The sequence below is a fragment of the Echeneis naucrates genome, chromosome 16 (assembly GCF_900963305.1).
Source record: "Echeneis naucrates chromosome 16, fEcheNa1.1, whole genome shotgun sequence".
NCBI lineage: Eukaryota > Metazoa > Chordata > Actinopteri > Carangiformes > Echeneidae > Echeneis > Echeneis naucrates.
This window is the reverse complement of record NC_042526.1, coordinates 15,869,425-15,893,175: the sequence shown is the minus strand read 5'-3', so window position 1 is coordinate 15,893,175 and position 23,751 is coordinate 15,869,425. Positions and strand designations below refer to the sequence as shown.

Sequence of the window (23,751 nt, the reverse complement as noted above, 5' to 3'; positions counted from 1 at the left end):
ATCAGTAGAAATCGTGAACACTTTAGGTTTAGAAATGCCAATTGCTGAACTAGCTGAATTTCACAAATGCACTTTAAAAGGAGGTAAACAACAGCAAGTGATAAAAAGTGACTGATTTTATATGTTAGTACAGAGCCACTGACAAGGTGCCCTTTGTGACTCTGAAGGAGACTAACTGTGTATTGAAAATATTTAACAAAACCCGGTGCTAGTAACTGGCATGATTTTAAATGATTTGACTCTATTCTGCACAGTGAATTTAATGGAAGGTAATATAAAATTGCTGATGCAAATTGTAGTTTTGTTTTTATTTCTCTTTTCGCTTTAAATATCTAAAATATACCAGGTGCTTCTCTCCTTCTTGCAGGTTGAACATGTTGCAACTCCTGCATGCATCTGTGCTGTGCTTCTATCTTCTCCTGCCCTCACTACGATGTGACAGCCTGCTGTGCTACTTCAGCCCCATCCTGGAGAAGGAGGAACCATTCGAGCTCATTTTGACAGAATGCCCACCTCATGAGCTGTGCTTTAAGGCAGATGGTCGCTATGGCAATCACAGTGCCCTTTCGGCAAGGGGCTGCATGGCAGCGAAGGACTGCAGTCAGCTGCACAAAGTCCGCTTCAAGGGAACTGTCTACACCATGAGCTACGACTGCTGTGACAAGCCGCACTGCAACTCCTGCTTGACTATCACAGCCAATCTCCTTGCCATCACTCTGACGGTTGTTACTGCAGCTGTGATAGCTGGAAACTTGTGAGCGCAGACTCCCGGTGTGCGACGCTATTGATGGTTTTAATGGACCAAGCTTCTTTGGAGCCTCAGCACTGAGTAATGCTGAAGGTCTGCAGGGTCATAAATGTCCAGTCTGAAGAAAGTGTGTGCGCATGGCATATTTTTGAACAGCACCCTGATTGGAAGCATCAGGTTTTATATCAGCTTTTTTAATGTCTGTAATAAATTATTTGAATTTCATGTATTTATATTCACCCCCCCACACCAGGGAAGGGTGGTAATTCAGTCTTTCTTACTATCAATGTGTTTCAGGCAGAAACCAAAACTAACAATAAACCAGACCTACAAATAAGTGCTGTCTGTGTTTCAGTATCATTAACCATTCCTTTGCCCCATGGAGCTTCATAGTTGTCAAATACCTGATGAAAACCCAGTGGTGAGCCCACTGATATGTTTCTGTATCACAGCACGCCAAAGCACTGTAACTGATTCAGCCAGAGCAACATTCACCATCCTATTATATGGTAAATGCTTTAAAATGCATATTAATCTGCAGCCAAACATGATTCCCAGGAGACACGGGAAGGTTTCAGTGTAACACACAGACGTACGCAGAGTAATGCCAGCCTTGTCTTTAAATAATGAAAGAGAGAGTCTGAAGCAATGTGTACAGTATGAGGTTTGGACAGTTCTTTATTTCCCTTTTATAAGGCTGCTGGGTTTTCCCATAGTGGATATACATATATATACAGGAGATTGCTATACTGGAGTTACACTGAGGGCAGAGGGTCCATATTACACAGACTTCAAAAAACAACACTAATAGAGCCTCACCTCCAGGGTCAGAAATCAGCAGAGAGAGAGAATGAAAGGAGGGGGAAACAGCACAAGAGAAGAAGTAAGAGAAGGAAAAGGGGAGATGATGCAGTACGAGCCTGACTCAACTGCCTAATAACTTAACACTAAAAAATAACATACAGATTTCACGCACAGTGCATCTTAAATAGGTTACGTGAAGAACCATTTACCATAAATATCTGTATTTTTCGGGAACCAACATATATAAAAAATGAGAAAACAAAACAAAAACCATTGTTCAGTCATATTTTTTTTTTTTCTTATTTTTTCCTTTTCCCATCGTGCAAATCATTCTTTCATCCCCATCTTGCTGTGGAGGCCAGGCTTTTTCTGCCCAGCCCACTTCCAGTTTGGATAAATGAGGAAAAGGAAACATAACCAAGCAACCCCCACCCCCCCACCTCCCCCCTCCCCCCTCCCCTCCCAGCTTAAAAGCATATGAATTAGTAGAAAACAAACAAACAAATGATCAGAACACCACAGTCAACTCATCACAAAAAGAACTCACAGACACACAGAACAGCAAGAACACAGTACTTTTTTTTTTTCGTCTTCATCACCATTATTCTTCTTCATGGTCAGTTTCATCATCATGGTCTTTCTCCTGGCGTACCAGTTGGCGGCAGTGGAGTGGTCCCTCCCCCCGACGGCTCAATGGAAGTGGGAGGCAACTCTCCAATCGGCTGGTCAGTTCAGCAGTGATAAATTATCTCTCAATTTCACAGTGTGGTAGGAAAAGCAGGGTGGGGGGGGTGATGGGTAAGTAAGCCAGGGGGAGGGATATCGCAGGTCGGAACAGGATTCAGAGTAACCACAGCAACAATTAGAAAACAACTAGAAACCCCGACTGTCCATGGAAAAAAGTAAACAAAATGGCCACTTCGCTCCTTTCTTCTGAGTTTCATTCCCGTCAACCCGTTAGGTTGGGAAGGCCTTGGTTGGCTGGCATAAACTGATTGGATGGCCGTGTTTCTGGCAGAGAGCAGGGGAAGATGGGTGTGGGACGCCTAAGGCTGACTGGAATCCACTGGTGGAAAGGACTCGACAGGGCGATATGTCATCAGGGAAAGGATGGGTGTGGTGGGTCGATGTGGAATTGGCAGGTCAGAGGGCGAAACCCTTCTGGCTGGTTTCAGGCACGCTGTCGCAGTGCCCGCCTCTTACGGCTGTAGTAGTGGCGCACGCCGGTCTGTCTGGCAAAGTTCATCATGTAGTTTTGTTTACGGGTGCTGCAGGGATACAAAGACGGTAAAAGAGGATGGGAAAGAAAAGTATGAACATTAGCGACCTAGAAAAGGGCACTAAAAATCCACACGATCCCATGCACACCTTTACATCCATGCGCGCAAACACACTTCATTTGCAGCTCCTGTACACTCTCACATCTGGGTTCATGCTGGCTTTTCCATCAAATTTCAGCTATAACCTCAAACACTCAACACCTGTATGGGTCTCATGACTCGGAGAATGGGTGGCACTATTCTACACAACTGGATTTGTTTATGTTCTCCACAAATGAGAGGCAGCTACACAGTGAACATGGCGGAACTAGCTACGTGTAGTCAATGGCAGACAAAGTGTCACAGGACGAGACATGGGACATAGATTTTACAAACACACTTTCTCAAATAATAGGGGGGGGGGGGGGGGGGGGGGGGGGGGGGGCTCTTACTCTGAGTGTTTGAGGTCAGAGTAAACAGCCATCACTGGGAGACACAAAAAAAACAAAACAAACAAACCAAGGCTATAAGTGCAGAGTTATGAGCAAAGAAGGGGTGGTTTTGGAACTAAGTGAGACAAAAAAAAAAAAAAAAGCTGTGGAGGTCACTCTTGCTTAGCCTGTTCATTGCCTCTTCCATCCAGCAGGGCGGTGCCAATGAGCCAGGAGTGCAGCCAGGGCAGGCAGGGGCCTCTGCGAAGCAGGGGGAATAAGGACGGGTGGGGAAGGGAATGGCAATGGCTGTTGAGGTGGAACTGTGAAGGTGGATGGGCAGGATGGCTGGTACGCCTGTGATTAGTGAGAGTATGTGTTTGTGCGTTTCTGACTTCTGGTCAGAAATCTGAGGGAGTTCCTGGCTCAGTCATGTGTTGTTGTCCTCATACAGACAGACAGCCATGAGTGAAAAAGGGATGGAGAGCTGTCGCAACAGTCGGTCCCACAAAGCCATGCACGGAGCTGGATGGAGGAGGTTAGTTAGATGAAATTCTCCGGCCAACTGTGCCTTCATTTGTGTTTAATGGTGCAAGTTGCGCTGCATTGCAACTGATGCTGGTGTAGGGATGGGAAAAAAAATAAGCCCTTTTTGTGCTTTGGCTTGTGAGTGATACAAGTCTGGACCCACAACAACTATTGGATTCTCACAGGATCATTGACTTATATGGATTTTGTGTATTATAAAGTGGAATCTATGTCAAAAACAATACAACAGCTTGTGCAGTATCCAAGGTATCAACCCAAACAATACAAACAGAAACAGGTATAGTGATGGATTACATCACATGTATACACACAAACACAGTACCACTGACAACCTGCAATAAAAATGCCTGAAAGATTGCACAGATTTAAAATTCAAAATCAAAGCCATTTCAAAGGAATCTTTTCCCTGGTGACATTGTGTTGAACTTTTTCTTTTCTGTGCTCAGAGCTTTCTCTCCCTCTCTTTGTGTTGGATCATTTATCAATGAGCTTCCACCTGGGCACTGTGGGCAGCTGGTCTGCTTGTTGACCTGCCTGGTGCTCGAGTTAAGGCGGGGGCATGGAGATGACTGTGGTGATGATGAAGAAGGGTGTTTCAGTGAAACTGAGGGAGGGTGTGCAGTGTAAGGGGGGAGGAAAGGGTGGGAAGGATGTGGGAGGGGCTGCATTCGGGAAGAGGCGGATAACTTACCTGACGCTACAGCCATGCCAGAGGGAGCAGAATACAGAAGAGAGCAGAGGTTAGAGCGCGAGAGGGGGGAGGCAGGAGGAGGGGACTGCTGTCTCGCAGAAAGGTCTGGGGGGGTAGGAGCCCCAGCCTGGGGAGGCAGGGGCCCAAAGTGGGGAGAGGGGAGAGGGGAGAAGGGAGAAGAGAGGAAAGATAGTCAGAGGTTCAAAGAAGAAGTGAATGTTAGTGGGAGACAATGAGAGAAAGTGAAAATGAAAGAAGAACACAGAGCAGAAGAGTAGTTGGTCGAGAGTGAGAAATAGAAAGCAAAGAAATGTGACAAAGATGGAGAGAAAGACAGAAAAAACACAGGTAGAGGTAAAGACAGAGAGCAAGATATACAGCAGTAATCCATCCGTTGTGTGCCAGAATGGCAAGAAAAAGAAAGGAGGGAAAGAGAGAGGGATTAAGAGGAGGAGGAGGAGGATGGCATAAGGTAGGATACAATGTGGCACAAGCAGAGGAGGGAGCATGACCACATGATCAAACACGTTGGTGACATTAAGCAGCAGGGAGGAAAGATTGAGCAGGTATAGGAGTGAGAGGGAGAATATGTGAAGGAGTGGAGGAGTGGTGAACAGAGAGAAATAAACAACAGAGCCAAGTGTGAGGATCACGGTTACTCGTTCAGCAGACACTGTTGAAAACCGTGCAAGTGCGAGTGAGGGCGTGGGACAGGTAACGGCCACGTAGACCAGGGACAGCTCAGGTTAGGCTTAAGTGTATGATTAAGTGTGTTTGTGTTTGTGTGTGCAACTGTAGATGAAATATCAGTGTCATGACAGTTGTATGCAGCATTTGAAATGCATAGGGTACACATCTAAAGGAACAATCGGCCCCCACATCAGAGGGCACATTGCTCTGATACCCACATCAACATGCAGAAAATGCATTCAAAATGCTTGATGGTATTGCCATGTCAATGATATGCTAGCTGAGTATAGACCATCTTCACATCTTCAGTGCCCTGCAGAATGTCCAGTTTTGCCTCTTTTAAGCTCTATATCTGACTTCCCCATGGAGAAAATGTGTATTGCTGCGGGCTACAGACTAAAATGCAAAAACATAAATGTAAAAAGGGGGAAAGAAAGAGAGAAACAATCAATGAATCAGTCCAGAGTGTTTTTCAAGTTCCATCAAATCAAACTCAAGAATCTCTCACATTTTATTCCCTGTACAGAAACCATTGTTGCATGAAATGGATGTGAAAAAAAACATGGAACAAAATGCTGACTTCACAGGAGAACAGAGACAGATTGTCAGTGAAGCAGCTGTTAATGTGTTGTGTATGATCTGGCTTCAACACTGTTGGCCACGCCCCACAATGGCCACAAGAGCCACTAGCAGAGGCCCTAACGGCAAATGGGCGATGACTGTAAAGAGATAAATGAATGAATGCTTCACCTCTAATGAGTCCTGCAGTCTAAAGACAAACTGAAACATTTTCGAATAACACTGGAAATTCTAAATTCAGTTGTTTAATCTCAAGATGATTTCAAGATGATTAATCTGATATGCTTTAAGCACATTTTTAGTCTGTTTCGACATTTCGGTGGAAAAATACAGCAGTTCATTCATTCTTGACTGTTGTTTTTCTCATAGATGCATTGGCTCTACAAGACACTGAAAATATGATGATTTGACAGCAGCAGTTGATCTGGCATACAAAGACATCGACAAACAGAACCTTCCACAAGCACCCTGCAGTCATCTTTCTACTCTGCTGGCCTGAAATCAGAAGCTGTGATGGGCATTTGTAACAGGTGAGGGCTTGTAAATTGTCGAAGGTAAGCAGCTTACATGTAGACGTGCTTACAGTTTACGTGTGTACTGTATCTCTGTGTTTGTTTGGCGAAGAGAGGACTGTTTTCACAGGTGAGGCTGAGGCAGAGGGAGAGACGGGGGCCAGTCTGGGGGGGGCCGGTGCTGGCTGGGAATTGGGTACTCACAGAACTACTTCCACATGGTCCAATGCCCACTGGTCATGTCCTGCACCATCGTGACGTGGCTGCCACCATCGCAGCATCACCCCTTTAACCCTCGCCTCTCTGGAGAAACCATGGAAGGATTGTTAGGTCAGCCAACATCAACACAGTTTCACAGTGAAACACATTGACGACATTTGTTTTGTCGTTTCACCTAGAAAATTTGTTTATAAGAAAGACCTATTCAAACTGACTGTGTGACTACTTCTTGACTACTGTTCCAAGAAAAATGATGACACGTTGTTCATGATTTAGTTATTTACAAATCTGGAAGTTCCTACGAGGCCCCTACAAAGGGTGTCTCATACAATGATGGTTTATTTGAACGCTTGTATTTGGACATCTGTAAGCATCACTCACAGTGGAATGTTGTAGGACACTCTCTGGGCCTTTATGAAGTCTTTGGGCTGGTGCTGGGCGATGACATGCCAGCTGACTCCATTGTTGACGCTGTACTGCAGCAGCACGGCTCTGTCAACTGTGTCGGTCTGATCCAGACCTATGTTACAGCTGTCTGTCTGTGCCACACTGCCAATCTGCAGCACAAACATGATCTTACTGCAAGGAGGCAAAGAGGAAAAGAAAAAGACAGGTTAAAGAGATTAAATATTAACCCTGAGACAATGGACCATTTTCCAAAACTTTGACATGTTGGAAGGTTTAAATAATTACTGTATGTACAATATGTTTTGGAAGTACCTGTACCTGGCTCTAGTGAGGTCCAGCGGTTTAGTAACTGCCTGCCTCATCTTACAGCCATTGAAGTAGAGTGAATCTCCATGGGCATGCGGTGACAGCTGCCCACAGCCGCTGCCTACTCCACCCCCCTGGATCAGCTGCCAGCTCTCTTGAGACACACTGCCAGACTCAAAGTTGTCCTTGATGGAGCTGGGCAGGTCACTGCTAGAGAGGGAGCAGTCGTCACCTGTTCAAGTGAGAGGAAGCGGGGAGAAAGTGATGAAACTTGTGGATTGAAGGTTACACTCTTTTTGAAAGAAATGCGTGAACACAGCAAGGGTTATTTGTGACAGACACTTTGTACAGTGTTATCCTGAATGTTTACTCCACTCACTTCACAAATACACCTCAATCAATTATCTTTAGTAAGGAGAAATACAATACTGTGTTTTGCAGTATTATTTATTAGTTTGAATGTAATATGCTGTTTGTGGCCCACCATGGTGTCCCTCATCACAGATGCAGACTACTCCACTTGTGCAGTAGCCGTGACCACTGCAGAGCCCCGGGCAGGCTTCTCCAATATAAACATGGTCCACTCCCCAGCTCTGCCGCTCTCCTGTCCCCTCCTTTTGAATCCACCTGAACTGTGTGGCTCTAGAAATGTACCACAAATCATTAAGGGGTTAAAAAACTACACCAAAACTCCCAATTTTTGCCCATTATACTACACATATGTGTAGAAACATGAAATGAGACAAAACAAACCAAGGACCTAAAATATGTGTGCTCCTACCCTGAGGAGACGTGATCTGGCAGCTGGACAGTGACCCTTGTCCATGCAGAGCTGTTGACTGGACTGTAGATTGTGGACTCGTGGAACTGGAAGGGGGAACAACCCACGTTGTTGACTGATGAGGGGAGGCACTCTGATTGCACCAGCTGCCATGAGTCGGATCTGAAAATAGTCCATTTAAAATTAATAAAATAAAGATATTAATTTACTTTTCAGTCATAATATTCCTAAATATAGTAATGAGGTTTAAATAATCGATGAAGAGTGAAGATATTTTTCTTTGATTCTGCTGTTTGGTAATGATGAAGTCATATCATGGCACCACATTCTCTGGCTGGTTGTCAGGTCAGATACATGTGTTATACAGAGCCGTGGTCCCAGTGTCTTCTCTGAATGAAGTAAACATTAATCACTGTGTATTTCCATCATGGCTGTAGAGTCTTTTATTTGACTGTAAACTTGGACAGCAGGAATGACCACAGAACTGTAATCTGTGATTTTTACCCATTATGTTAACTAGTAAGTTGCTAGTAACTTTTTCACTCCCTAAATATTGCAGTGCTGGACAAGGAGTGTGCAGTCGGTTTGCACTCTGAAAACGACTACTAGCTGTGACCAAAAAAATGCATTACTGGTGAGAGAGAACCAAAACAGACACGAGGTAGTAAAAAGTACCTTCGAGCTAAGAGGAACTATTCCACCTATAGTGTTACTTACTATGAGCTCCCCATCTCAAAATTTAAAGCATGCCTCTCTTGTTTTTTTTTTACCTTGCGTCCTTTCTGTACTGCAACAGGACAGAATGATGGTCTTCACAGGTATCTGCCTCACACCCAACAACAATCTACAACAGAGAGAAGTGTCAAGGACTGAAAACACTGTATTCAAGATGAATTGCTGCGAATCAACTTGTTTTCTGTACCTTAAATTGTAGAATATAGCCAGGTTGCACTATGAGTTCTCGAGTGGCCAGGATGTTGTGTGTCCTGTCTTGATTCTTGTTTGGCCAGTACAAGTGGAATGAGGGGTTTCCACAGAAGCCAGCTGTGCGTACAGCATTAGGGTAGAAACTCCAGCTTTCCTCATGGGAAACGCCCTCTGGTAAAAGGCAAAGAAGTAGAAGAGGAGTAAAAGTCACAGTGATTTCCAAAATATAAATTTAGCTGTCAGGTCGTGATTAAATAAGCAGATACAAACTCACCGTCATCAAAGGTGTCAAGCAGGGTGGATGGGTTAATGTCTGAGCCCCCTACCAAAATGTTATCTATAGCCCACTGGGCTCTTTCCATGCTGGGGCTGGCCAGGCCGGAGGAAATGGTAAATGGCTGCCACCAACGCAGGCGGGTAGCATTGGTCAGAGCTCCCTCTGGGAGGACAATGTAGTCTCTCCTCACTGACACATACTTCAGATAGTCCATCTCATGCAGCAGCGTCCAGGACACGCCTGAAGAAACAATGATGATGCAATGAGAAAATTAAAGAAAAAAATACTATGCAATGTAGCATACATGTTGTTAGTCCACCTCCATCTGTAGAGTAATCCAGCAACACTCCCTCTTTACGACACGTTGGACGATGGCACATAGTCATGTTATCTTCACTTCCAATCCTGGCCCAATACTCTACAAACCTATCAAAAGACATGTAGTTTAAAGCACACTTCAGCTAGCATGCTATTTACAGATGGGCAGAAAATGGCTCTGCGTCTGGGAACATCTAACAGAGGTTTAGAATTTACTTGGCTCCACGGAGGTCCAGATCAGCAGTGACAGCCTGTCGAGCATCGGCCCCTCCAAAGTACAGGGCAGTCCCTTCTACCAACACACCGCAGTCAGTACAGGGCCTGCCGCCCTCCAGCACCTGCCACTGAGGTCCGGCAGACCCTTCCCAGTCAAAACGCTCCTTCAGAGAAGCCTACAAAAATCCACGACACGGATTCATGGATCATCTCAAACATATAATGTGAAAGCATCATATTGTTTTTTGCTTTTGACAGTTTTGTATAATTTGACTCATTAATTCACCTTAAGAGCAGTGCTGGCGTAGCAGTTTGCTCCAGTGAATCCTGGGTCACAGAGACAGCGCTGATCCAGACAGTCCCCATGTCCCCCACAGTGACTGTTACACGCTGGGCCAATGTAAAAGTTCTCCACACCCCACTGAATGTCTGAGTGCTGCTGGTAAAACCGGAATCGAACCGCACTGTGAAGCGTTAGATTAGATGAGTAAAACAACAAGTACATAAGTTTCATAAAACAAACAGTGGTCTTAATATTTCATCAATAATTTAGGACAAGCATGTAATGCTGGTCACATTCAATATGAGGTAGAATTCCATTTTGCGTAAGGCACTCACGTGTCAGCAAGGCTGTCAGGCAAAGGATAGACTGCCCTCTTCCAGCCTTCAGCTGGGAAAAAGACTGACGGCTGTGAGACCTGACCACCACACCGGGGGTCAGCAGGCAAGCATTGTGGCACCAGGTACTTCCAGGTCACTCCGTAATCAGCTGAATACTGGACATGAACTTGCCGATCTGCATGACGCTCTGGGACACTGCAGCCAACTGCGATCTAAATAATCATGCCAATATTGGTGACATATGGTTATTTCTCCATATCAAATTCATTCAGCAATGAAGTTCTTACAGAATAGATCTTAAACACCGCAGATATACAACCTGCTGCCACTTTAAGCTAGTTTTAGTTACCTTGAACTGCATGACCCAGCCCTTGTCAGGAATAATATCATGTGTGACAGCATACACCTCTCTTCCATCAGCATTTCCACACACCATCACACCATCAGGAGAGCTGCAGAAACGCTGCACTGAGCAGTCCTCTGAGAACAACCAGTGATCACTCACTGAGAACGAAGTAAGAGAAACATGGACAGAGGTAAAAAAAAAAAAAAGTTAAAGGCCAAGGGATTTGGTTTAAAATGCAATAAAAACAAGACATTCTGTAGGATCTTCAGTTGTGGCACTTATTTAGCTCCCTGAGCTATGTTTTGTTATACCAATGGGTGTTTCTTCCTGCTCGTTCAGTTGACCTATCCTCCCAGACGTCTCATCAGCAGGAGTTCGCTCATGGTTGGGCACTGCCACTCCTCCAAATGTGTCCGATATCTGTGCTCGTGGGTCTGAGCCTGCAATAAGGACATTATCCAGAGCCCAATCGCTGTGGTCTGCTCCCTCATGCTGTGGCTGCCACCAACGAACACGCACCCCTTCCTGCCGGGCAGCAGGGGGCAGCAGCACATTCACAAACCTGAACACAGACAAAGCGGTAATGTTTGCTTCACTGTCCACTCGGTTTCACGAAAGTTGCCATGTCTGAGTGTGGCAGGAGGAAAAGCCTACCCAGGCTTGGTGTACAGATCATAGAAAATCTCTGTCAGAAGGTGCCAGTTGATTCCTCCATTCAAGCTGTACTCCAGCAGTACACCCTGGTTGCGGTTGCTAGGTGGGATCATGCAGCCGTACATAAAGTAGAACTGTATGAACTCTGCATTGGTCAGGTTTAGATCCACTGTCACCAGCTGGCGGCTACAACTCTGTGTGAAAAAACATGGTGTGAGTCAATCAGGCTCAGACTGTCAGCCTCGCAGAGAGGGATAGATATTTTTCCATCTCTGGTCTCTCTTTCAATTTCTGTATTTAATATCACTCTAAAATATGAGAACACTATGAGAACATAAACACAATCTTGAAACTTAGTTATATATATCCTACACATGAATGTACTGGGTAAAGTTTGACCATTAATCACATAACCATAATAATTTATCATGTTAGAGCGTCTCTTTCCACATTAAGATCAGCCTGTCTATAGGTATCCATTTGTAATGGAAAACCTACATACTTAATGGTCTTTTACTCAGTAGATCACTAGAAGCAACATTTTTCAGACGTCTTTATTATTGTTATTGTGCCAGGAGATTTGCCTTAGCAGTCTTTATACCAGAAGTTATGTATAAGTGTGAGGTTGTTTAATGGGGGTATTCTGACCCACTACGGATCAAAATGACCAGAGAATTAAGAAAAGGAGAAAATGTGAGAGGGACATGGCATGTTCCACTCAACAAGGTGTGGTGTGCCTCATCATTCTATGATCACAAGACCCAGGAAATGAAGCCTGGGCCAAGAAAAGAATAAAAGTGAATATTTACACCACTGAAGTGCAGGGCAGCTCCAGAGGCCACAGCTCCACACACAGTGCTCAGTTTTCCACCAGTTAATGTGTGCCAGTGGCCGAGTGATGGTGCACGACTGAAGCTATCCTTCAGCTGAGAGGGCAGAGGAACCACAGGCTCGTCACAGTACTCTCCACCCCACTCTGGATCACACCTGGGGAGGATGGTGGAATTAGATGCACCCTCTCATATTCTAATAAATGTCTTTGCATGATCAAATGAAAACATTACGTCCAAAATGCAATGCAACAAAAAACAGTGCATAAGTAATATGAAATACATGAAATACTATACAAAGCATTTTTCTTACTTTATCATTTACTGTAAAACCCTTGGTGTATGCATGCTAGGGGCAGTCAGTACTTACACACAAGAGCTCTGCTGACAACGGCCATGTCCAGAGCACATATCTGGGCAGCCATCTCCGATGTACAGGTTATCCAGAGCCCACGTCTGCTGCTTGTCAAAGGGAGCCTGCTGGAACCAGCGGAATCTTGTAGCAGGAGACCTAAAGACAGCAAATAATTTTTATTATAGACCTGGACTAAAAATCCCAACATTGTATTTAGTGATTTTTATCATATGGTTATTTGTAGACTTAAAAAATCAATACAATGTAGAAACAGAATCTGGAAAGGATGTGACTGAGTCAAATACAGGGCAGTACTCACCTGACATATGATGGAATGGGCAGGGTAATACGGCCCCATTTGTTGTAAGTGTCAGAAACCAGCAGCCTCTGCAAGGTGTAGGAAGAGCAGTCAGGGCTTGTAGGCAAACAGTCTCTGACCACAGGCTGCCAGGTCAAACCCAGATCCAGAGAATACTCCAACTCTACAGCTGCATAGAAAGAACAGAACCACACTTTGTTAACAATATGCATATTCATGAATCTGCAAACAACTTTCTCATGCAGTCAATAATTGTGATTTATTCTGACTGATCAACAGCTTACAGTAACAGGAGTTGGTGACTGAGCAGGAAGCAGAAAATTCAAACTGGATGAAGGCATCTTGACCCAAGCTAATGTCAGTGGTAACAGCATAACGAGTGTTGGACTTCTCGATGAATGCAAAAGCAGGTCCATCCGAGCCACAAACAGGCATTCGGGTTCCTCCAGGGTGAAGGAGCCATGAGCGACCATCAATGGAAGAGAAATCATCCTCCAGAGGTCCCCAGCCACTGGCACTGCCACCTATCACCACCTGCAAAGAATTGAATAGCTAATACAAAGTAATGTTTCAACGCTTGACAGAAAATGCTTAAAAGCGTTATGCCTGGATGGGCAGTTGATTGGATCTAATCTTACTATACCTGGTCAATGACCCATGGACTATAAAAGTGTCCATTGTCAGAGGGCTGCCACCAACGGAGGCGAGTGGAAGGTGTGCGGGCACGCAGTGGTATCTCCAGGGCCACCAGGCGAGCCTGATTACTGCTGTTGCTGAAGAGAAATTCTTGGAGGAGTCCCCAGGTGAGACCTCCATCCACAGAGAACTGCAGCAAAACAGGCTGAGAGCGAGGATCTGGAGCTGCTTTACCACAGCCAAGACGAAGGAAGAACTGAACGAACCTGCAGCGTATGGCCATCACAACATAGTTCATTATTGAAAACTGGAAAATCAACACACACTTTAGTGAAGTTGGTGAGTGGTTTCCTGTGTTTATATAGCCGTAGCAATACCTGGCATTTGACAGGTCCATGTCATTGGTGACCAACATGCGCAGGCCATCCTCACTGAAGAACAGGTGGTTCCCACTGGACATGATACCACACTTCCTCGATGGTTTACCACCACTGAGAAGTCTGAAATGGTCAGTATCTACAGCTCCACCTTGAGACAGAAATGCATGCATGAGCACAAAGCAAGAAAACAAAAAAACATGAACGCATACTACATAGCTAGTTAATCTATCAAAAGTCAAAATACAATAAAAATTGCTTAATATACAAGAAATTCCTTTATGTTGCCTTGTGTGTACTTGCGTGTTGGTATACCTTCAAAGTCCTCCTTGAGGAAGTCTGGGTTTGGAGTATCAGGCACAGAACAGTCAGATCCAGAGTAGCCAGGGTCACACACACAGTGGCTGCCACCGACACAAGCCCCGTGGCCATTACACATGTCCTGACACTGGGGACCAATGTAGACATTGTCTAGTGCCCATGTTGGAGGAGCAGAACCAGTTGAGAAGAAACCTTGGTACCAACGGAACCTCACTGACCTGTTTGGAGGTTAAAACGCAAAGATAAGAGTGAGAGGAAGAGAGACATAAGCAGAATTTTATATGGCAATTCAAAGACTTAAGACAAATTTCCTCAACAGTTTCTTTTGCTCGTGTGCTATACTGGATGTAGCCAGGCCTTACCCACAGAGACGAAGCTTGCCAAAATGAATGACCTCTCTTCTCCAGCCCTGGGTTGTCCCAGGGAAATAAATGCTTGCAGGGTGGAGCTCTGTGGAGCAAAGTGAGGACGGCTGTGGCCCACCAGCACACAGCGGTACCAGGAGGTGCCATGTGGCACCAAAGTCCCGTGAGAACTCAAGACGCACTGGGTGGGAAGATGAGCTCTCAGCTGTGCAGCCCACATTGATCTTAAAAAAACATAAATATACAGAAAAAAAAGAGAAAAGATGTTGACCATGATTTATGTTTTTAAAGAAGTATTTTGATTGTTGCTTTAGAAAATAAGTCATCAAGGGTCTGTTTGTGTACCTCAAACTGGATGATAGTGTTCTCATTTACGTCAATGTCCCTGGTGGTAACAGAGTGCTCTCCAAGCTCACTGGAGACAAACACAAGGGCTGACTCATCCTCCTCCCTGCACCAGTCACACATGACACAAATACGCACACACACACACAGACACACTTCATCGTCACTGGGCTCTTAGATGTTGGAAAACAAAATATGCAATATGTCAGGTTTTGTATTTAAGTGCTTGTTTTCCATACAGGCCAGTCTTTTGGTAGGGGCAGTAAAGGCCAGTGTTTCCTCCTGGAAAGAACAGCCAGTTGGACTCATTGGGGCCTTCCTCAAAGCTGTCTACTACCACTGGTGGGTTGTGTAAGGAGCTGCCATCAATGATGAGATCATCTATCACCCACACCTCCTCCTTCTTACCTGAAGGGTAAAAGATTGTGGAGATTATATAACACTGGTTGTAGACATTGTTTTGCCAAAATGAAAAGAAATTAAAAAAAAAAAAAAAAATCTGAAAAAGTAAGTAAAAAGTAAAAAGTCCAGTGATCTAAACAGTTTCATTGCACATTCACATAATGTCTACACTCACCACTGTTATAAGGTTGCCATAGTCTGAAACGGGTGGCATTGGTCTGAGCACTAGCTGGCAGGGGCAGGTGGAGGAACAGAGTGTCAGTGGAGGCTGGAAAATAAAACTCATCCAACAGCAGCCAACTGATCCCTCCGTTCACTGAGTACTGCAGCAGCACTGAGTGGGAGCGCTCTGGGATGCCTGGAAAAGCCCCAAAGATGAACCATTACATCAATTTTAAAAAACACAATCCTAACCAGTGTCGCACAAAAATACAGCAATACAAAGAAGATAGAAATGTTATTATGTTGTACCTTTTGTGATGAATTTAAAAGAGAACTGGATATAGAGAGTGTTTGTGCAGTCCAAATCCCTTGACACTATCATTCGCAGACCATCCTGCAGACAAGGCAATAAAAGATTACATTGTTGGCCAGTAAAGATTTCATGCAATATCTATGTGATTTACCACAATAATTATTGTTACTAATTTCCTTTGCATGATGTGTGGAACCCTACCCCTTTGAAGATGAGGGCAGTGCCTGATTTAAGAGGTTCTCCACTCAGAGTTCCCCGTTCTGCTCCGTACACCTCGGGCCAGGTCTCCTGCTGTAGGTTCTCGTTGAAGTCCTCTCTCAGTACAGATGGCAGAGGTGATAAAGGCACGCAGTGTGCCCCTCCGTACCCCTTATCACACCTACAAGATAAAGGGAACCACTTATTTGTGATATTTAGTAGTTATAGTAGTAAGTAGTTCTAAAATAAATGGAAATAAAAACTGGATTTACTTACACACAGCGTCCATTGTCGCATAGGCCATGTCCAGAGCACATCCAGGGGCAGCCAGGGGCAAGTAAGACGTTATCGAGTGCCCATCCTTCTGCCCCTGGAGTGAAGTGGGTCTGGATCCAACGGAATCGAGTTCTGGGAGAACTGTGGGAGTCAACAAGAAGTCATAGATAAAAGTAGGAACTTTTGCCCTTTGAGTTAAAACTGCAGACTAAAATTGGGTTAAAAAGAAGAAGAAAAAAAAGAAAGAAAAAAAAAAAAAGCATACTTAGCAGCGCTTGGTAGGTAGACGGTGATCCTCCTCCAGTGTTTGTACTGGGTCGAAGTATAGATGGAACTCTGAGTATACCCAGCACAACCGATTGCTGGGGGGACACACTCTGGGGTGATGAGAGACCAGTGACGACCACAGTCTGTGGAGTACTCCAGCCGAACACCGTGGGAAAAGGACGTGGACTTACTACATCCCATACTCAGCTCAAACTGCAGGAATGATGAGCCTGACACCTCAAAGTCCCAGCTCTCTGCATATCTTGGCTTTTCTGCAGAAACAGTGTGAAAGTAACATTACATGCGCAGGAATTTATGAGTCTTATTGTTTTACAACAACTGATGGCATTGAATTTACATGATGTAATTTCCTTGTCAGTGAAACGCTAAATGATAACTCACGTCCTGTCTGGATTCAAATTAAAATATGTTGAGTTATGTGTGAAATGTGTTTATGTTTCAGAAAATATAAGAACAGCCATCAGGTCTGACAATCAGTGCTTTATGTCCACAGAGGAAACATGGGAGCCTTTTGTTTATAGATGTGTTGCCAAATTGCTCCCACTTTGCATGCTTAATGAATGGTCGTAATTGTAATGTAATATTTGTGCAAAGTAAATCTGCTCACAGCTTGATGCAAACATAACTAACAGACAGGATGCTCAATCAGGTTTGCTCTCATTAATAATGCCGATCCTACTGCGCCACAGTAAATGGGTGATTTGATTTCAGCCTGTTGTGTGTGCATTATACTGTGAGAACCCTGTGTAGCCCCTTCTGTGGTTTATTTCAGCATGAGTGTGCACACATACAATATATGTCTGTGGTCTATTACATATGTCCAAAAATGTATGTGTATTTTACTTTTTTTTTTTTTCCCATCATGCAAGGTGACTGAGCTATCACATTTTGAAAACCCCACTTCATTAACTTCAGCTGCTCACTGCAAATGCAGCATCTTCAGTGAAGTGGTCAGCAATTAAGTGTATTGGAGAGAGTTTTTGGTGAGGGTGTGCCAAAGTACTCTTTTATTTTTGATGCATGCAGTTTTGTACGATTGTCCAAGTGTATGTGTTTATGAACAGTATTGTGTTAGTGTTACTCACTATCAATGGCCTCTGAATTGAAGGTAAGTGCTGTGTCCAGAGACAAACAGTCCACAGTCACCTCTCCACCCTGAATGCGGTACCAGTTGTGTCTCAGAGGGGTTGTGCCGTCAAACTTGTCATGAAATCCTGTTCTGGAGCTGTCATTCATGCCAATTAAGACATCATCCAGAGCCCACTGGGCAGAATGTTTCCCTACCAGGATGGGGAGAGAGAAGAAAAAACAGAAAAAAAAAAAATATATTGTGATTTAAAAAAAAAAAAAGGACAGTATAAAAGTACATTATATTTTTATGTGCCTCTCTGTAGCACAGTGTCCAAGTCAACCACTTACCCTGCTGTGGCTGCCACCACCGAAACACTGTGTAGGGGGTTTTGGCTGCAGGTGGCAGCTCAATTGTTACTACTTGAGGCTCCAGAAAGGAACTAAAGTCTAACTCTCTTAGGAACTGCCACTGGACACCATTGTTTGTAGAAAACTGGACAATCACACCTAAAAAGAAACAAGGTCAGAATGGACAGCCTTTTTAGTCTGGAATTTATTTTTAATTGATACAAAACAGGGCAGGTTTGGCTGAAAGTGAAAAGAAACAATAGAATAAAATACACTAAAAACAGAGCAAATAATCTAGAAACCCTAATTATTACAGACAGGCTGTTTAAAAGGCTGGCAAGGTTTTATCTGATGCTGCAGAAACAGACTCAGACTCAGCCTTCAGTGCTTCTGCAGGCTAGAGATCCACAATCTGCTGACTGATGAAAAGACCAAACAGACAAAGCAAGACTTTGATTCTTCATTAGAAAAAACACAGATGATAAGGATCAGATTTGTTCCTACACACCCTTGGCTGGATCACAAGGCTGATCAAAGACACACAGTGAGATGGAACAGACTGAAATGAGCCAAATTAGATGTGGAGATGCCCTCTCCAGATTGCGCTGTAAGGGAACAGCCACATGAATGCAGCAGAGGGCCTCAGTGCAGTAATAAAGACAGACAGTTACCTTCATTGCGGGAGCGAGGCCTTGTGCAAGTGGGACCCAAACTCTTGCTACCAATTCGGATGTAGAATTGAACCAGCCTGTATGTAAATGATGTTTTGAATTTCAGTTTGAACAGTATACATACAGAATCATACAGAAAGTGAACTGTTGTTCAGTGCACTTGAATGAAGATTCATAGTGGGACTCACCGTGTGTTGGTAGTGTCTAGAGGTACTGTGTGTGCTTCTCTCCTTCCAGGGCTACTGAGATAAAGGGCCTTGCCCTCACCAATGATACCACAGCCCCCTCCAATTTGTCCTCCACTTAGACTCTGCCAAAGATGGCTCAGCTTCCCCTCAAAGCCTTCAGTCAGCTCTGTGGGACTTGCTACTGATGGTACGCAACTATCCTGCTCCACTGTGGAAAAACATGCAATCATACCATGAAAATAGAAAAGCATTCCTTCAAAAAAAGTTTTCCTTTCCCTTCAGTCATTTACCTGTGTATCCCATATCACAGAAGCAGACTCCAGAGATGCAATCTCCATGCCCCCCACAGTGGTTTGGACAGGGCTCAGAGATGTAGACTCCATCCAAGGCAAAAGGTGGGGCATCTCTGTACAAACTGCTCTCCTGGAACCAACGGAACCTGGTTTTACTGGAAAATGAGAAGAACATTAGGACAGAGATTCAGCAGAAATTTAAACTGACTAGTAAAACATTTTTAAATAACAGTATTTTAGTAATAATAATAAACAAACTTCTTATTTTTCCTATTTAACTTAGCAGATCTAATTGCATACTTGTTACCATAGCTACCTGGCTGCCACATTGCGTGGTATGACCACAGTGACCCTGGTCCATTGTTCGTAGTCTCCAGTGTTGTAGACAGTGGGCTCTCTGAGCTCACGACCACTGCCCTCACACACCCCTACCCCTGGGGATCCTGGGTAACAGCCCTCTCTCACCAGGGCCCAGGTACGACCAGCATCATGGGAGTACTGCAGCAGGACTGGAGCAGAAGCACTGAACTCTGACTCACAGCCTATGTTCAACTGACAGGAGAGGCAGTGGACAGAAATTGAAACAATTAAATTCTGATCTGACTAAAATGACTTTTTGATGATTTCTAGTTTTTACACTCGCCGTTTGAGCACCTTAAACTGAAGTGTGTAGCCAGGACGCAGGGCCAAGTCCCTTGTGACCGCGACTCTATCCCCGTCAGAGCGGCCAAACACCATGGCAGAAGGTGTGGGAGCACAGAAGCTGTTGTTGCTTTCCCTCTCCATACCTTCATTACCCAGCATTAGCCACACGCTCATCTGGTTGAGAGGGTAGTCGAAAGCAGGCTTCTCATAAAAGTTCTGAGGAGACCCAAAGCAGGCCGGTTCAGTGAAGTGTTTTGTGTGAGCAGGCACCAATGTCTGCAGCGCAACATATTTCTTGTGAGATAAATGGATGTGCTACTGCAAAGATTCATGATTTTATAGCTGTCCTATCTCAGTTTGGCTGACACTTTCCATTACAACAAAAGAAGTAATATCTCACAATGAAGCAAGGTCTGCTGCACAAGGTCAGAGCACAAATTACATGTTACAGGAAAAGCTTCTCAGACTGATTCCTGACCTGTGGTAGAGTAGGATTGGCCATGGGTATGATATGTTTCTCCCTCTCTGACAAAATTATAACATCGTCGATTGCCCACTGATCATAGCCCTCCCCAGAGTGAAGAGGCTGCCACCAACGAAACCTTGTGGAGGGCGTCTTTGAGGCCAGGGGAAGCTCATAGTGGACAAAGCTGAGAAAGGTAGGTGGGACAAGTTAGTTAGTGACAGTTCTCCTTCAAAGTATACCATAATTATAAATACATCCATCCTTTGTGAAAATGCAACATATTGCTCTTCCCCCTTCTGACCGTGGTTTAGTGAAGTCGGTGAAATACATCTCAGCAATGAGACCCCAGCTGATTCCTCCATCGTTGCTGTACTGCAGCAGCACTCCTTCTTCCCTGCTGTCAGCCTGGTTACACTCTGCCCAGTCTCCACCCACACGCAGGTAGAACTGCACAAACTCTGCCCATTCAGTGTCCAGATCCCAGCTCACCAGCTGCCTCAACCCAGCCTGATGGCAACACAAATGTACATGTGCATATATTAAGTAGGTTATAACAACTACCACTGACATAAAACGGGTAATTTTTCAGTAGGTTTTAGAGATGTCCCAGTTCCAATTTATTATGGTCAACTTCAAATATTCACTCACAAACTCTTGGTTTGTATTTTGTGGCGATACATTCTTTGAATAGAAACTTTGTATTCCCAGTTGTGATTGAACTAATATACATATTGGCTTTGCTAGCATATATGAATAAATGTTCCTGCCACAAATGGGAGAAGCTATTTTCTGGTAACAGCTGCAACAACAGAGACTATGTGATCAATTTAGAAGTAATGAGGCTGCTAAAATGTATGAAAGTTGTGCAGCTGTCTGAACACTGTGTGCATCCTCCATCCAATCAGATAGTAATACCCAGAGGTTTACAGGATGGAAATATATTTCAATGTTGTACGGCACTTTATCTTTTATAATTTCATTGAAATAAATGTTGCAGGAGATGACAGACATCTGGACAAAATTTTGCTTTTAGCAAGTAAAAAAGCTACTACAAGGAAGTAGCTGGGAAGACCAATGGCTGTCAATCATTAAAGAAACTTTTCAGATGGAATTTTTACTATTAAGGCTAAATGATTTCCAAGAACTGTTCGGATCTGTTTGGTGTTTAAGGATGTAGACATTTCAGATGTCAGATGGCAATAGATTTTGGTTGTAAAAAATTTGGAAGGAATAAGAGAATTCTTACTCTGCCAAGTTTGCAGAATCTTTGAAATTGGTCTATTTAATAACACAAAAAATATTTTTATATCTGGAGCTGGATTTGCACCAAAACATAATGATAGCATTCAGATGACTAATTTCTGTCTACGAAGTAAGAAAGGAAGTTGCTCATTGAGAAGTAAAAATATGTAGCAATCTCACAACATTAATTGTTTCTAGATCCACAACTGGATCTGGGTTTCCACCAAAAAATACTCCAATAACTGACAAAAGACCCCAAATGACCAAAAACACAATATACTTAAAGAGAAGAAAAAGCTATTTTGTAGATGCTCTACCTTGCTGAAGTACAGGGATGATCCAGATGAGACCACGCCACAGCCCATGTCAGGTGTCATCACCTCTCCACCAATCACTTCTTGCCATGTGGCCAACAGCGCATCCTGGGACTCAAAGTCAGAGAGTACACTTGAGGAAAGTGGGGAGGAGGGCTGGCAGTCTGTCCCTGAGAAGCCATCATCACATCTACAAGAAAAGAGCATGGAACTTCTTATCTAACTTTGGAACTATAACTTCTATGACTGAATATGGAGCCGACAGCCATTCATCAAAAGATATTTATGGGCCTCCACTCTGAGTGACAGAGAAAGTAATAAATAACAATAATATTTGTGACTGTGTGTGAAGGCTGACCTGCAGTGTCCATGGTCACACCAGCCATGTCCATGGCACATGTTAGGACACTGCTGGCCAATGTAGATGTCATCCAGGGCCCACTCATCCTGCTCTCCATAGTAGTTCTGGATCCAACGGAACCGTGTAGCACTGGACCTGAAGACAGGTGGGACACAGACAAATCCCTTTTCGATCCACTCTATTGGAGCTGTATGTAATGTAATACAGCAGAAAAATGCAATGCTGTCATTCACTTCTTAATCACAATTGATAAAAAAAATAATAATATAATATTAGATAATTTTAGAAATCAAATGATTGGCAGTGATTGCTAATATGTTGATCATATCACTGTAACAGTCACTACGATACTTCTCCACTGGCAATCAGGATTTGTGGATTGAATGTTCCAGCAATTGAAGATAAACCTCCATCACGTGTGTTTGTGTGCATTCCTATGTGTACATGTGGGACTTGTGCTAGTGTGCAATGAATATCAGAGAAAGGGCAAAAGCATCATGGCATCACCTCTGTTAAAGGAATGCTGTGGTTGTGAATGTGTGCCCAGTGTGTGTACATACAAGCACCATTCTGTGTTTGCTGTTTACTGCATGACCAGCAGTGACAAATGGCAGTGGAAGAGTTGATAGTCAGGTATATTCAGGGTTATAAAGCTGGGAGCATTTTGATCTGCTGATTTGGTGGCCTATATCATCTCAGCCCACCTCCTGGTCATATAGAGCTACCCATGACTGTTTTATTTTCATTGACTGCCATGACCCTATGACCTCTCATCACACAGTGCAGCAGATTAGATCACCTTATTAAAAATGAAATGGAGGTGGAGGTCACAGGGCTCAGCGTGAAAGGTTTATATGATTGTTGGAGTTGATATACGAGTTGGCAAAAGCTCTAACAATATATATTTTCCTCGCAAAAGTTCAGTTCTTGTTGCACTTTAAAGTGAATAATTAATCTAGACCAATGCCAAAAAGAATTACTCTATTTGTATACAAATTTAACAGTGCGAGTGGTATATCCATGTATCAGGAGCTGTGAGATAAACCTTGCTGGTCAGATTAGCTGAGCTCATACACCTAGTATGATGGTGTGGCAAATAAAGAAGTGAAACTTGGGCTGGTGGGATCCCACTTATCATTTACATCCTTCCCCTCTTTGGGAGCATTTCTTTTTTTACATTAAATTCGAGTAATTATTAATGCTAAGTAGGGACCACTTAGCCATAGAAAATATTTGTGACCATATTCCACCCAAGTCAGACACTGTCATGTCTCACGAAATGGTCCCAAAAGGCCAAAGGCTAAAATCCTTTTCTCCACAACCACAGAGTTATTCAAATGGCAGTATTTTTGTAATTAAGTTGGAGCTACACAGAAACAAAGACTTTTGCTTCCTCTAACATTTCATATCAAATGTAAAAGCCAGAGCCAGTTGTTTGTATTCTTAGTGACGATATGTGCCTCTGTGCAGAAGAAAGTGAGTTGAAAAGCCAGTGTGATGTCCAATGTTAATCACTGTGAACTGCTTTTGAGCAAAACTGGTTTCTTCTCATATTCTTCTGCACATGTTTGAAGTGGAGTAGTTTGTGTGTCTACAGATGTGTGTTGACATGCAGCCAATGATAATGTG

The 23,751-nt window shown here is 43.8% G+C and overlaps 1 protein-coding gene across 2 annotated transcripts in view; it reads right to left on the bottom strand.

The window, feature by feature from the left end:
- Window positions 1-2,023: 2,023 nt before the first annotated feature.
- The window catches only part of reln (reelin), an 87,748-nt gene continuing 66,020 nt past the window's right edge, over window positions 2,024-23,751 (bottom strand). Inside the window, exons 23-65 of one of the 2 annotated variants that reach the window (XM_029522708.1) lie at window positions 22,120-22,257; window positions 21,765-21,951; window positions 20,507-20,712; window positions 20,218-20,389; window positions 19,749-19,955; window positions 19,411-19,646; window positions 19,092-19,249; window positions 18,802-19,009; window positions 18,614-18,690; window positions 17,943-18,101; window positions 17,609-17,803; window positions 16,501-16,774; window positions 16,236-16,376; window positions 15,963-16,140; window positions 15,758-15,842; window positions 15,462-15,644; window positions 15,124-15,292; window positions 14,885-14,990; window positions 14,537-14,763; window positions 14,169-14,392; window positions 13,854-14,004; window positions 13,484-13,742; window positions 13,125-13,374; window positions 12,841-13,009; window positions 12,537-12,677; window positions 12,146-12,323; window positions 11,337-11,530; window positions 10,994-11,244; window positions 10,686-10,840; window positions 10,334-10,548; window positions 10,002-10,179; window positions 9,716-9,891; window positions 9,501-9,607; window positions 9,179-9,421; window positions 8,900-9,075; window positions 8,748-8,821; window positions 7,978-8,139; window positions 7,681-7,838; window positions 7,209-7,428; window positions 6,864-7,061; window positions 6,468-6,566; window positions 4,483-4,488; window positions 2,024-2,820 (exon numbers count right to left, since the gene is read on the bottom strand). In XM_029522708.1, the coding sequence (XP_029378568.1) occupies window positions 2,724-2,820; window positions 4,483-4,488; window positions 6,468-6,566; window positions 6,864-7,061; window positions 7,209-7,428; window positions 7,681-7,838; window positions 7,978-8,139; window positions 8,748-8,821; window positions 8,900-9,075; window positions 9,179-9,421; window positions 9,501-9,607; window positions 9,716-9,891; window positions 10,002-10,179; window positions 10,334-10,548; window positions 10,686-10,840; window positions 10,994-11,244; window positions 11,337-11,530; window positions 12,146-12,323; window positions 12,537-12,677; window positions 12,841-13,009; window positions 13,125-13,374; window positions 13,484-13,742; window positions 13,854-14,004; window positions 14,169-14,392; window positions 14,537-14,763; window positions 14,885-14,990; window positions 15,124-15,292; window positions 15,462-15,644; window positions 15,758-15,842; window positions 15,963-16,140; window positions 16,236-16,376; window positions 16,501-16,774; window positions 17,609-17,803; window positions 17,943-18,101; window positions 18,614-18,690; window positions 18,802-19,009; window positions 19,092-19,249; window positions 19,411-19,646; window positions 19,749-19,955; window positions 20,218-20,389; window positions 20,507-20,712; window positions 21,765-21,951; window positions 22,120-22,257 (7,387 nt within the window). In that variant the 3' untranslated portion in view covers window positions 2,024-2,723. The remainder of the gene's footprint in view (window positions 2,821-4,482; window positions 4,489-6,467; window positions 6,567-6,863; window positions 7,062-7,208; window positions 7,429-7,680; window positions 7,839-7,977; window positions 8,140-8,747; window positions 8,822-8,899; window positions 9,076-9,178; window positions 9,422-9,500; window positions 9,608-9,715; window positions 9,892-10,001; window positions 10,180-10,333; window positions 10,549-10,685; window positions 10,841-10,993; window positions 11,245-11,336; window positions 11,531-12,145; window positions 12,324-12,536; window positions 12,678-12,840; window positions 13,010-13,124; window positions 13,375-13,483; window positions 13,743-13,853; window positions 14,005-14,168; window positions 14,393-14,536; window positions 14,764-14,884; window positions 14,991-15,123; window positions 15,293-15,461; window positions 15,645-15,757; window positions 15,843-15,962; window positions 16,141-16,235; window positions 16,377-16,500; window positions 16,775-17,608; window positions 17,804-17,942; window positions 18,102-18,613; window positions 18,691-18,801; window positions 19,010-19,091; window positions 19,250-19,410; window positions 19,647-19,748; window positions 19,956-20,217; window positions 20,390-20,506; window positions 20,713-21,764; window positions 21,952-22,119; window positions 22,258-23,751) is intronic. The other variant, XM_029522707.1, reaches the window with a different exon arrangement.